At 37.8% G+C, this 14,519-nt stretch overlaps 1 protein-coding gene across 1 annotated transcript in view; it reads left to right on the forward strand.

The window, feature by feature from the left end:
- CRYBG3 (crystallin beta-gamma domain containing 3) overlaps positions 1-14,519 on the forward strand; it is a 98,230-nt gene that overhangs the window by 50,649 nt on the left and 33,062 nt on the right. The window contains exons 5-11 of the mRNA XM_076351003.1: positions 952-999; positions 1,360-1,475; positions 2,522-2,669; positions 9,240-9,379; positions 10,736-10,850; positions 12,021-12,056; positions 13,117-13,250. Of these exons, the coding sequence (XP_076207118.1) occupies positions 952-999; positions 1,360-1,475; positions 2,522-2,669; positions 9,240-9,379; positions 10,736-10,850; positions 12,021-12,056; positions 13,117-13,250 (737 nt within the window). The remainder of the gene's footprint in view (positions 1-951; positions 1,000-1,359; positions 1,476-2,521; positions 2,670-9,239; positions 9,380-10,735; positions 10,851-12,020; positions 12,057-13,116; positions 13,251-14,519) is intronic.

Raw genomic sequence — 14,519 nt, forward strand, 5'->3', positions numbered from 1 at the left:
ATTAATAATCAAAGTGATTAGCCCAGATTCAAAATTGCTGTCTCCCTATTCTCCTTCCTCCCTTTTTAAGGTTAATTCTTTTATCGTAAACAAAATTAATTAGGCTGTTTAAGATCATAGTTTAAAAAAATATCTGCTAAAATAATTTTAAAAACAGTATTCTTGGTTCAGCACACAGATGAAAGTGACTTAATTGTAAAACAGAAGATGTGAACAGAAAATATAGTAGGAAAATATACATAATAGCAAGTCTGTATAATAGCAAAACACAGACTTGTCCATGTTAAGGACATTTCAACCTGAAGATGATGGAATTGCCTTTTAAATGAAAATTGTTCTTTCATTTCTTCCATTTCTGAGATTAGTAGAGCTGTATTGTCCAACAAATACAAATATCTGCTTACTGGACTATTTGATTGTTTCATCACAGAGTCTTCTACAAATTGTAGCTCAGTTAGCAAGTAAGTAATATAGCTGCTTCCGTAGATTAGCATTTCTTTTTTAGTTTATTTAAAACAATGGCAGATGAGGGTATGGAAACGGTTCTTCCAATATTCAGAAATTGAAAAGGCCGCATAGACCAAATGCATAACTGAAAAATAAAGTCTTTCCATGATGTTGGGAATATTTCAGTCTGTGTTAGAGGTCTGCTTTGGTTTTGCCACTATTAAGACATGCAGTTTATTGTTTGCTGGGAAAGGGTAATACATTTTCAGAAGTTACAACTTCCATAATAGTTCTTCCTTTCTAGCATTTGCTGCTTTCTGTTGATTGTTTGATTCTGTTAAACTATTTACACCAACTCTGAATGACAGTGAAACAAATCTTGGTTGTTTCTGCTAGTGACAGTTGTATGCATTTATAGGAATAGTGGACCCAGAATAATCTGTCTGTGCTTTGTGCTACTGTTGTAGATGTTAATAGTTGCTTTCCATGTCCTTTTAATTTCAGAACCTCATTGACAGGGCAAGTCTCAAATACAATCCAAGACCGGGAAAGGTGAGCAGAATTTGTGTCACATAGATCAATATGATACATGGAATAATTTGTTGTATGAAAATTTTAGAATTGCCAGCATCTGAAGTTGTTAGTCTAGTTTTCTGTATTTTAATGGTACATATGCTTGCACATGCTAACAATGAGTTTATATTATTAAAAATCCTGCCACTAGTAGTTTTACTGTATTTCTGTCAGTAGCTGCTGTTTTAGTTCAGTAGAGTGTTTCATAAAAGAAGAAAATGTGTAACACATCAGTTGAGTGGGCACAAAGTGAAGTAAGTTTTATTCCAAGCAAAAAATAACTGTCTACACTGTATGTTGAAATGGGCCCTCATTCGTATGCATTGTATGTTGTTTCAGATTATTATTTATGATATTTATGGTGACAAAAGTAAACAAGAAGTTCATTCCGATGTGCTAGATACCACGTCCTGGATCTTTCCCATTGGGGCATTACTGAGGATAATTAGAGGATGGTAAGAAATCCAGGTCATATTTAAATAGAGTCTTTCCAAAAGACTGTCTATGTGTTTCTCTTGTATTTTCATTTCTTTTATTTATGACACACGTCTGATCTGCAAGAGTGTCTTTTTCTTTCTTTATAATTAGACTGATACAATGAAAAAAGCATGAAAGGAGGCTTCAAATGCTGCAGTACAAAAAAAATATATTGTTTCTCCTGGGAACTAGCTTCAAACAAAGTTTCTAACAGAACCACGAGTAAGTTTAGACTTCTTGCCTGAAGTGCTGAGACAGTACAGCCGTAATCATCACTAGAAGCATGTATGCCAAACAAAATGGTTTTTTTTACAGTTCAGTTTCATTATACAGTAACTGTTGCAAAAGGACCATAAAATGAACAATCTCAGCTGCTGTTTGTAATGTAGCGTTTAGAGGAACGTGGATGCAGAAGGATATACAAGTACCTTTAAGGTAGATTTTGCAAGTGTTTCTCGGTTCGCTTTGGGAAGCTGGGGCTGGGACCATGTCAGTTATTGCATTGGAATGTAATTGGTGGCACTTACAGTGAATGTTTCTGACTGTCAGTCATAGTAACAATGCATGTCACACTTACGCAGTTTTGAGGCAGCCTTGTTTGGTTTTGCATACATTTCTTTCATGTCCTAAGAAATATGGAATGCCATTATTAGTGTGTATATGTTTTACGCCTTGCATAGTATCTGCCTGAACAGGACGTGTATTGATGTGTCAATTAATATATTTGTTCTGGTAAAATAAGGCTTTTTATTTACATTGTGTTTTAGCTGTATTTTTATACAGTTACTATTTTAAGTTATGTTAGGCTACGTCCTGGAGGAGAACCCTGTATTTTACTTTTAAAGCACAGAAGTACAAGCCCCGTATTTATCTAAAGTGAATGTGACTACTGAGGGACAGCATAACAAAGGTCTGATAGTTGGCTTGATAAAAAGAGCTCATTACTGAGCTTTCCAGCAAATGTGCTGTATAAGGACAGTCTTGCCTAACAGCAACAACTCGGTTCATTATATCATTATTACAGTTGGATTTTTTATGAGAAACCAAAGTTCCAGGGTCGGAAATATGTACTAGAAGAAGGAGAGACTGTGCTGGATCACCTTTGGGATATTCCGGGCGTGAAACATCGTCGAAGAAACATCACAGTTGGTTCAATCAAACATGTAACAAAGGTATAGACTTTATTAATAATATACTCACATACATAATTAATTTCTGTTGGCAATAGTGGTGTGTTACTAGCAATGGACAATGTGTGTATGCTGTGTTTCTGATTTTATTCAGATTTGCCATGAATCACATTTTTCACCTTCAGGATAAATTCCAGGGCTTCTGCTGCACTAAATTTTCCTTTCTTCCTGAAGGTAATGAGCAGATGGATTATCTTTGCCACCACCTTTATCTAATGCAGTGACTCCCCTCCTTTTAGATGTTTACCTGTTGAGTTAATTGAAATTAAATGGAATCAATTCATATTTTTCAAAGAAGCTTCTCTTAAACTATCTACCGTGTCTGCGTGGCTTCTGTTTTGGAAGTTAGTAGTTGGGTTTCCAATCCCATTTGTACAGCGTAGCCTCCAAAAATTACTATTGCTCCCTCTACAGCTTTGTGCCATCTGTAGGAATTCCGTGTGGACGAGTGGTACACCTACAGCATCTGGCTCTACGTACAGTCAGAAGTTCAAAAGGCGTTTTGTTGAAAAGATAGGAATCAAATGCCTAAATCTAAATATAATGCATCCATTGTTATTCAGTGAATGAGGAATATATTTACCAGATCTTGTGATTTAAGAAGACTTAGTGCTCTTGTTGTTTAGCATAACATTCCAGTTATTCACAGGGCAGTGGCCCTTTACTGTGAGTGAATTGTCATTTGTTTTGCAATGTGAAAGTTTTTCAGAAAAAGTGGTGTTTCTCTGTTCTCTGCTGGTATAGAGGTAATTTTAAAATTGATAACCTTTTTGTCATCAGTACAGGGGCATAATGTCATAACAATTAGAAATACTTTTTCATTCTCTTAAAGACTTAACAATAAATAAATTCAAAAGAGGCTGGCTGAGGGCATGAATAATGAAGCTAACATTTATTTGAGCTACACAAGTTAAAAGCATTTGACCAATATGGAATATGAATATTGATCAATAACGTGGAAGGCAGCTAAGTAATTAAAGAAATACCACAAGAACATGTGGAACTATGGTCTAAAGCTGAGGGAAGCTGTGTGTGTCTTGGGTATCAAAGAAAAGAAAGCCTTGGATAAGAAAGACACTGTGGTTAGCTTCATCGTGCTTGATAAAAATCTTCGTAATACAACTAAGTAGGTTTGAGCATTGTTCTTCTTCCAGTATGTGGTTCATTTGTATGGAACACAGATGGAAGGCTTTGCTGCAGTACACTAGTTCAGTAATCAACACTGTTTCTCATGTAACTTAAACCTCTAGCAGGTATGGTTGGTTGGGAGGACTTTTGCTGTTAGTCCATAGGGCTGTATGGAGCTAGTGTGGGTGTGAACTCACTAAGCCGGGTTTTGTCTTCTAAACCTTGATTCGTGAAAGCATCCATCTTTTTTAGGTTGTACTTCAGCTGCTGTGGAACTACTTTTAGAAGGTAGCTTGCCAAAGTGCTACCTCTTTTTTTTTTTTTTAAATATAGGCATTATTTTTAATTGACAAATGGCTGTTTCTTTTTCAGGCAGCTCATGTGTATGTGATCTGCAGGATCACATGTTTTACAATCATTATCTTTTTCATAGGCTGGGTAGCTCAGTGGCTTTTTTCCTACCTAGTTTGGTCATACTGGCTGTGTGTCCAGGCTGTCTGGCTTGTCTTCTGATTCTTCAAGTGGCTTTTTATGGTGCTTGTTTAACAGCTGCTCAGATGCCTTGAATTAGCAGATTTGAAAATTGACTAAATATTTGAGAAGAACATGGCTTGCCAAGAAGAGAAAAACAGATGTTTACTAAAGAAACTGTAGGAGGTACATTTAATATTATTTTTATTTTTTGCTGGCAGATGTTAGGTTGCTGAGAAACAGTCTGCCAGTAGCTTCGTGCTCTGATTTGGCTTCAAGCATCTACAAAAAGCAAAGGTTCTGTTAGCTTTGTGGTTAGCTTGTGGCTTGACTTACTGTGGATACACGTTATATGTATCCATGTGTGTTTAATTTGAAGGAACTTTGCGGGGGGGGGGGGGGAAGATCCCAAAGGAACAGATCATGCAACTAGTAAAATGACGACCTATTTGAAGTAATGAGGAGTCTGAATTCTATTAAGGCAAGTCAACATGAGCCTAAACTAGCAAAATCTCCCTGCACTCGCAGGTTCAATGCAGCTCCTGCAGCACAATCTGTTTAGCCCAGTCAGTTCTCTGGTCTACTGCAAATGAATATATTGATCTTACGGAATTGGAGAGCTTTTTCTATCTGTTTCTGGAAGCCCGAAGAGGGTGCTAAATGTTACTTTCCTAAAAACAAGCGCTGAGAAGAGTTGCTGATGTTTCCATTCTGGTGTAATCTTGTAAACCACTATTTTGCAAGGTGATGAGATCTGAAACAGCAGTTTGTAATCTCTGTCTGCAAGATGGTTAGGCAGGGAATAACTGGATTCCTTGTGGACTGTACTTAAGCAAAGCTCTTTGTAATGGGAATGTTCACAGTATTACATGAAGGGTGTGTTTCTTTTGTTTGTGTGGTTTGCTAGGTAAAAAGGAAGTTACTAATTCAAACAGGGACTACTTTGTCAGATGCCATAGGAGGACACCCAGGAGCTTCAGATTGTCTCATTTGCTAGTTGGTATTTAGAGGATAGTAATCATTCATTTCTTTACTATTATTTTATTCTACTACCAACCCTGTTGAGTTCTGTAGTTTGGTTTGGTGGTGAAGGGTGGTAGCAAGAGTGGTACAGAGAAGGAGAAGTGGGAGAAAGAATTATGAATGGGTAAAAAAAGCTGGAGGACCAACAGAGAGTAAGATTTAAAATAAAAAATGATGCAGAAGCGGACATGTCCTAAGGACAAACTGTGTATCAAAAGTAAGATGCGTGTGTAGACTGTATTAAAAAGCAATCATGTGAATACCAGAACTAATTAGGCCTGGTTTTCAATAGACTCATCATTGTTTTGGCATTTAGCTTAAAGACTTCAGTCATTCGTTGTCCTGTTGTTGACATAAAAGGTTACCTCAGTTAAATAGGGTATTTTGATCACTTCAGTCACCGCAGCTTACAGCTCCAAGGAGGAGACCTAACAGTGCTGAAATTATTTAGCCCTGCTGGTGCTGTTAGGGCTGTAACCCTAGATTCAGAAGAAGGGTAAACAGCCAAGAGCGCCTTGAGGGGGTTGAAGGCTCTGGGTCTCTCACTTACGGTGGAGCTCTTGGTTGGACTAGAAAAATGTCAAGAGATGCCACCAAAGAGTAATATTTAATGCTAAGGTCTTGAGGGTCATCTTAACTCTCTTCAAAAGAAGCCTTAACCTTTCTGCTGAGGGACGTGTTGCTGTTTGGAAGTGTCCGTTCTCTGCGAGCTAGTGCAAGTATTTCCTGTGCTTTTGTAACCATCTCTGCTCCCAAAAGACCATGAGGGAAGCACAGGCACTCCAGGATGACTCTGTGGAGGTAGGAGGAGAGTACCACAGAGTACAGGAAGACAGAGTGGGATGCCTGGAGGCTCTGACCTACCTAAGCATTTGCTGGTTGTGTGTTATCATTGGAAATGAACACAACTACCTAATCTGTTTGCTGTGCTTTTTATTCTGTTTTTGCCTGACGTGTCAGTAGGTTGATGAATATGGCATGAGTTTTGACTGCTTGTGATGGGAGTGGCAGGGCCGGGGTGGTATAGAGAGGAAACTTTCCAGTTTTGGATCTGGCCTGAAACACCATGGTAATAGTTTTACATGGTAATAGTTTTGCATGTGGCTATCTTATTTGAAAATCTTGACGCCTTGCAAATGAAAGGACTTTGGACTGAAGGATCTAGTTCTCAATGTGAATGCTATCATATTTGTGTGGTTTTCATTTTGTTCTAAAGATGGTGGCTTTATTACGAATGTTTAAGAAGCCTCTGACAGTAATGATGCCTCTTAAATATGCTCAGGCAAATATGAACATGCTAGGGCAAATATTTACCAAGCTAAAGTTTACATGCTTAAATTATATACATTAATGGCATAGTACTTGAGTGTACATCTGCAAATATGTAGTGTTCACCTCATACAGCAATACTAAATTTTACTGTTTTCTGCAGTCTGTAAATTAATATCTGTAATTGAACTCAATATTTAAGTCAAAATGTATATGTGATTTTAAAAAAAAGTGCTTAGAAAATATAATGTACTTCTTGCTCGAACATACTATTACCTTTAAAAATAGATATTTGAATTGCTTTTGATGAAGACCTCGGTTTACTATGTGACACTTTATGAAAGGATTTTATGGACTTAATCTAGTACACACAAAAATGCCATCGCAATGAGCAGAGGTTTTTTATGACTGTCAAAATCTGTCTGGAGAGAGATGGTGATAAATAGGAGAGATTTTATTATGAGTGCTTGTGCTTTACCTACCCTTTGGAGAACTGCTACATTCTTCACCTCTTGAGGTGGAGCCTGCCTCATGAGCTTCAGAGTCAGGAAAGCAAACTTGAAAAGAGAATACAGACTGGCTTTTTCCAATCTTCAAATGAAATACGTCTTACTGAATTAAAATTAAACATACTCCGTCTCATATTCAGTCTGAGCCCGCAGGCAAAGATACTTTATTTTGCCACTTGTCTAGTCTTGTAGGTACATTGCTTCAGAATTTACCTGAAACCATTAAGAGTCTAGCATCATTATTTGTGGAATTCTTAGAAGTGCAACTTCTGATTTTATGTATCGAGCTTTGTTGTTGGATTCACAGATTTCAGCCATATCACGTATCAGGTATTATTAGAAAAAAACCCAAACTTCAACTATTTCTTAACTGTAACTTAGTAAGATTCATATACATGTGAAAACTTTGAGGAGACTTTTTTTAAACTTGACTAGCAATACACTTAGAATTGAGGAATGGTGTTCCTTAGCACTTTGCCATAAAGTAGCATTGTACTAGAAAGTCTTTTTTCCTAGTCTTTCAGGTTTTGCTCATCTGAAAATAAAAATTCTGGTATTGCAGTTTTTGTTCTGAAAATGAATCGTATGCATTGTTTGCAAGGTACAATAAAGAGGAAACACAATTGTGCATTAGGGAGAGTTGCCAAAACAGTATATACTGTGTTACTTCAGGTCTCAGAGGAAAGTGAAATAATATCCTGGAGTTCATCCGTCATAATTGCCACATTTATTGCTGCCAGTTAAATAACTGCTGAAAGAACTTTGCTAACCAAGAAGAGGTGTGTTTCTCGGTGGGATGTTACTCCATCATTTGAAAGCTCCACTCAAAACCTGTGTGAAAAAGGAGAGCATGCAGGTGTTGTCATGAGATGAGGTACTGTTACTTTAAGAGCTTTTGTGCCCTGTTGCTGGGTTTCCCTGCAAGCTCTTGTGTTTTGCCTGTGGGGTCTGGCAGAAGCCACAGGCCGTGCAGGTTCTCTCTCATGGTGTGACCCTGCCTGGGTCCTCAACAAATCCAGTAACCAGGTGCTTCTCTGAGGGCACCCTCAGGGACAGCTTCTCATCCCTCTTCTCTAGTGCACATGCAAGGGGCATCTTCCTCCAGCCACGTTAAGGGCTTTCGAGGTCTCTTTATGCTGTCCAAGCCCTTTAGGCTAATGCAAATGGACCCGTGGGTCAGGAGGATAAGGGGAAGGGTGCTGTGAAGTTATCACTGAGAACTGAAGGTTTCCAGCTACAGCTGAGCAAACTCTGTAAGCACGTGGGACGCCTTTCATTGTAGCAGGAAGACTGTTCTGTAACGCACTGCTGAAGCAGGGCCTTATAGAAGATCCTCATTGATTCGTGATGTGTTTGAATGCTGGGAAAGAAAGTATTGGCAATGCATTTTATACAAATACTATCAAATGAGTGTGGTTCAATAAAATCCCTGCAAATTCTAGAGAAGGTCACATGTTCAACAAGTAGTTCTCCAGCATGGTATCTATTAGTAGAAAACCTTAAGTAAGGTAACAGAGGTTGTTGTTCTGTAGTAACAGGAAAATTGCTGAAGTATCTGCTTAACAAAACAAATGTTGTCTAGTACTGTTCTTTTTCTTTGTCTAAAATGCTGTAGATTTATTTAGAATGACAGAAAATTGAACTTACATGGCTTGAAACCAGTCGGATACGTTACAGAACCTAATTATCACTGAGGGAGGGAGGTGGGGATGTAGTAGACATTTCTAGAAAGTTTTAGTTATGCATGCATCATATGATTCTATATGTGTGTTATGGAAGCACTGTCTTTAAAAAAAAAAAAAAAAACCCAACAGTATTATATGCATGGTTTGTCTATCAGTAAATACTGTCAGATCCTTTACTTGGAGAGTATTTAAACTGAGCTTTTTGAAAGTAGCCCAGCAGGCATAAATGCATAGTTCTTCTCTGAAAGTTAGTGGGAGCTGGAAATTTACTTCCCTTAGCTTTTCTAAAAATTCCAGTCTTCATTTAAAAAGACTAAAACCCTTCCATCATATGAAGCCTGGAGTTAGGGTAGAAGGGTGAGAAGACATGCAAAAAAAGAAGGAAGCATCACCACATCATTCCTCTGCTGCGATGGGGCAGACTCTGCAAGCATGGATAAGCCTTACCCTTTGATTTGTTTCCGCAGGACTGTGGCATTCCGGAGGTAGAGTTCTGCCTGGCAGCTGGTAGTACAGAGGGACTTCCTATCTGCATACAGAGTGCAGTTGCCAATTTAGAAGAACTGGATGTTGAGAAAAACCCTTACATAAGAGTCAAATCAGGAGTGTGAGTACTGAACCTTTTTAATAGCATATTGCCAGCAGGTAGAGGGTAACATCATGGGATGAAAGTCAGTCAGTAATAGGAACAGTATTTGGGGGGGTTTGCTACAAATCAGTTAACATATAGTAGATATTCCCAGCTTTACACTTCAGCATTGTGCTATGTGGGCTTCTAGTAGTGGAACCAAATTTTTGAAGGCATTTTTCCTCTAGTTGCTGGCAGAAGTCTTCTATAATTCCATCTTTGAGTAGCTTTATAAATAGAAGAAGCAGCTCAGCTATAATTAGCTTTTAGTTCGTTGGAGAATAGATACTGTCTCCCTGGTCACCCACCCTGTTATAACGGTGACACTGTGGCTGAATACCAGCAAATTAATATTACATCATCTAAGCATTTCTCAAGCTACAGCCATATCCTGACTTTCTGGAGAGAGGTGATGCAGTATGATACAGGCCCCTTGGTAGCCCCGCATTTTCTGTATTGAGCAGAATAGTCTGTTTCTTGGGTAAATGGCTAACACTTCACAGTTCCTGAAGTTTGGGAGTTCTGTGCCTTGTCTCATAAATCGTTGCAGAATGACATTAGCTATTCTGTTACAAGAGTGTTGAGTTTGCCTTTCCACGTGAGCCAAGCCTTCCTTCCCACAATCTCACAATATGTCTGTGAAGCTTGAGGTGGTGAAGGAATTAAAAACAGTCTTGTCTTAGTTTTGATAGAACTTAGTGTAACTTTTAGCTGCTTATGGTCTGTGTTTGTGTTGTTCTAAGAAAATAATTTTCCATATGGCTCAATGCCTCTTCCTCCATTCCATATTTGGTCTACTAACCCTGTGTCCACCTTCTACATTCAGCTTTCTTTTTGATTTAAAACAGTCTGAAGGAGTCCCAGCATTTTTAATCTTCATGTCAAAATTACAATAGCCTGCTTTCCAAAGGAGTGTTGTAAATCATTGTATTTTAATAACTTCCACAGAAATAATGAAGTGGGATTGATGTTAGAAGCCTTTTAATTTCTAAGGTGGCAATCCTAAGTGAAATTTGATGCAAGTGCCTCATCCTCAGTACTGACATTGGTTTTGTAAACTCATAGTGCAACAAACTGGCTTCTTAAAGTGAACAAATGGGTTATTTTCTTCTCTTTCATTTATGTTTAGTTTGGACTGAGCAAAAGCATGTGAGATCTTCTTAGCATTGATTTTTGCCAGTGTATTTAAATATAGCTTCGTTTTGATGTGCTGGCAGTATCTAAAACACATTATCTAGCTTTTACGAATACAAAAAGGAAAATAATTTTAATAAGAACTTTGTATTTGTAATCTATCTAATGAGATTAATAAGTCCTTTATCCTTATTGTTATAGATGGCTTGCTTATTCAGACTTTAATTACAAGGGAGAGATGAAGGTTTTGGAAGAATGCGATTCACCATCTGAAATTCCTTCAGCAGATGTAAAATCTCTGCGTCCCTTAAAAATGGTGAGGACTTCACAATTCCCTAATAAGTTGTGTGCCTTCCTTTTCCTATTGTTGTTCCCCAAAGGTTTTGATCTAAATATAACTTAGGTTCTAATGTCCTTTCAGGGTTAATCCTTATACGTGTAACACTCATCTCACGCCACGGTGCATTTGCAGTGTTGTAGTGGCATGGTGGTTGCTGTGGCTTGCTGGGCTTCTGCGTCTGCCCAAGTAAGACCACGTAGTCAGAGGGAGCGCCTGATTCACTAGGACATCTTCCTGGGAAACTGCTGTCGTTGAGTGGAGATCAAATATGACAGAACTGAAAGGCTCTGAATTGTATTGCAGCTAACACCAATTCATTAACTAAAAAAGCTCTGCAGAAGTTGATTTTCTTTTTTTTTAATGGTACAGCTAGAGTCTACTGGGGGTGGAAGACCAGCTGAGGAATTTCTTACCCAGTAGTATTCCTGTGACCACACATAGCACAAAAATCTTCGGAGGTGCAGCTAATTTTTGTTTTGATAGACAGCATGTAGATTAAATATGAAAGAGATGTGGAAGGGTGTAACACATAATTCTACTGTATACATAGCAAGCCTACAGAAAGAGAGTTTAAAAGTCACAAAGGTGTAAGACCTAACAGCTGTCTTTTTAGTTGCTCATGGGAGGTAGGTGTCTTATTCCCTCACAGAACATCATTCGCTAACATTTCCAGAGAAAATGCATTTATTGTATTTGCTCTTTGACCATAGACATGAATATGTCAGCCTATATTTTCTCTCTCTTCTGGTGTTTATAGTTTCTTAGTGTTCCACCATTTGTGCTTAAGAAACTTGAAATATATACAACCAAGCTTTAAAAGTTAATTTTAAAAATTGGCCAATATAAATTAGTTAAACACAAAGTAAATATTTACTTTAGATTGCTAATAGACAATGAAGGAATATTTTTAAATTGCTTGCACCCCTACAGGCTTGTCAGTGCACTGATTTGTTTGTAGGTCAGGTTTATAGTGTCCCTGGCCTTTATGAATTATCAGAGTATTTAAACTAGTGTTTGATTTGGCCAACACTGAAAATGGTGAATATAATTACAAAGACTTCATGCTCTGATAGTACTATAAAATATGTGTCAAAGCATAACTTTTAAGTTTTATATAAATATCTTTCCCCCCCCATCTTTTTTTAGGGTGGACTAAAGGTACAAATGCCAATGAATGTCAAGGTAAGCACTGAGGACATTGAGAATAAAATATGAGCACACTGGAAATATAAAACCTTTATTTAAGCTATTTTCTTTTTGTTGGGTATGTGATGTTTGATTAAGTATTCAGTGTTTGCTGCTGAAGAAAAATTCACTAATGCTGTCAAGTCCGCTTTCTTACTAGTGTTTCATGAGATGTAAAAGTAGTAGTAGTAGTTTGTTTTTTACATATTAGGAGAGTGTGAATTTGCTATAGAAGAATTGTAAAGCTTTTACAAAATAAAATGAGTTTTCCTGACTGACACATCAGTCACTGTAATGGAAAGGGATCAGGAGAGATTTTCCCATTTAACATACTAAGTTTAAAAAAAAGGAGGGGGGAGGGGAGGAAGGGGGCAGGAATAGGACCCTTCCTTCCTATGCTCGATCCCAATACAAGAGTCATGAGTGAGACCATGATCCTTCTGTGATTTGAGGAGCAGAAAGCTAATCTGGAGTTACTGCTCCTTTTCCCTCCTTTTTCTAGTTCTCCACAAAAATGCTAATGCTTTAGGTAACTTTTAATTATACAAATACACGCGAGACTCAGGTGTTTTTCTAATAAATATTCGGCAGATGAGGAACCTCAAGGAGGTGTTAACTGCAGTCACTGAAATAACTTCAGCAAAGTACAGAGAAAGACCTCTTGTCTACTTTTGAAGGATTAAGCTCAGTGTGTCTAGCTGTGACCGGGTAGGATTACCTGCAGGCTATATGCACTGCCCAGGCACAGGATTACAGGATAAATCAGTCATGTAGCTGCAGAGTGCATTTATGTATATATAATTGTGTGAATAAGTATCCTTCTGTGGAAATGTCTGCAAATAGCCTGACAAGCCTATCTAAATCCAAACAGGGTCTCTTCAGCTTCGAGGGCACTCAAGAATCAGAAGGGCTGAGGAATGCAACCCTGAATTTTCTTCATAGTGATGGCTTGTTGGAGGGGGGGAAAAAAGGTGTCTTCCACAGCAGTACACACACCCAAACTTCAAATTACTATTCAGGGCGTACTCAAGGCATTGTTCAACATCATGTTTTCTAGATAATAATATATGAGAAAACCCACTTTGGAGGATGGTCCAAGGAGTTTTCAGAAAACATCGCTTCTGTCCCAGCTCTGTTTGGTAGTGAAGAGGAGTTTCAGGAAATTGGATCAATAAGTGTAATTGGTGGAGTGTAAGTATATTTCACTTTTATATGTATTTACTTTAAAATAGGAAATCATAACTAAATGCTAAGAAGCTAACTAAGGGGTGATTAGAATCTCTCACTGGTAAAATATTTTGAAAAGAAAGGAATATATATTTCTTTTGTCAATTATCAGCTTTGGATAAAACCACCTCTCCATATGGCTTATCTATTGAAGGGAGTATAGGAAGATAAAACTAAGTGTGTGAGAGGTGTGAAGTCAGTGTTTACCATTTGGATGCCAATCAACTAGGCCATTTTGTTCCTTAACGACAGCATTCACACAGAGCTTTAATTTATATTGCTTTATATTTCTGATAGTCTACTTAATTTACTGAAATGACCTTGGGTAGGTGTGGTCAGTCTTCAATTTGACATTTTAATGCCTCTGAAATCTATAAACGGTTTTATTGTCTCAATGGTTTTCCTTTGCCACCTGTTGCATGTTATCTGGAATTAGGAATTTACCCTTATTTTCCTTTGCTGAGGCCTCGGATTGATTCTGTGTTGCCCTGCCCCTCTCTGTCATACACACATGCACACAAAAAAGGCTGTATAACACAGTCCTTAGGTGGACTGCTCGTGAGGTAGGCTCAGTGCCAGCTATTCTGGGGAGCTGCCAACCCTACACATTGTCCTTTCAATCTCTCCCAAGACCCAACAGGATAGGACTGTTTGAAAGCACGCAGGATGGTTACTTCTGCCAAACAGCTTAGCAATAAAATAGTTTTCAGAAACTTTTTTTTTTCTTAGGGGATTTCAATGCTAATACTTCAATATAAAGATTCAATAACATACATCCTATCAGGCTGTTGTCAGAATCTTACAAGCACTAAATTCAAAATAAACTTAATTGTGAATACTCAAATAATCTACTTATAAATACATTATGTTTTCGCTATCTGGGAAGCCTCAAATTATTAAAAATCATCCTTCTGTTTCTTGTGGCGGCTTTTATTTTTAATACTGCAAAACTTAAACATCTGAATTAATGTAAACCAGGTGGTACTAAAAGTAAAGCTATCCCTGCCTGCCAAATTTCAACGCTGACAGAATTTGTACAGTAGTTCTAATACTTACAAGGGAGCTTTAATGAAAGAAATGCTTACAAGGAAGAAGGAGGGAGAAGCACTTTTTCAAATTAAGATCCATTAGAGCTGTCGAAGTTGATGTGGAAATGCCTTTTTTTAATCAAGCCTTATCTATTTGTTCAAAAAACTTTCAAAAAGTTTTATTCCCTTAGTGCTAAAACATATT

This window comes from Aptenodytes patagonicus, chromosome 1, assembly GCF_965638725.1.
Source record: "Aptenodytes patagonicus chromosome 1, bAptPat1.pri.cur, whole genome shotgun sequence".
Lineage (NCBI taxonomy): Eukaryota > Metazoa > Chordata > Aves > Sphenisciformes > Spheniscidae > Aptenodytes > Aptenodytes patagonicus.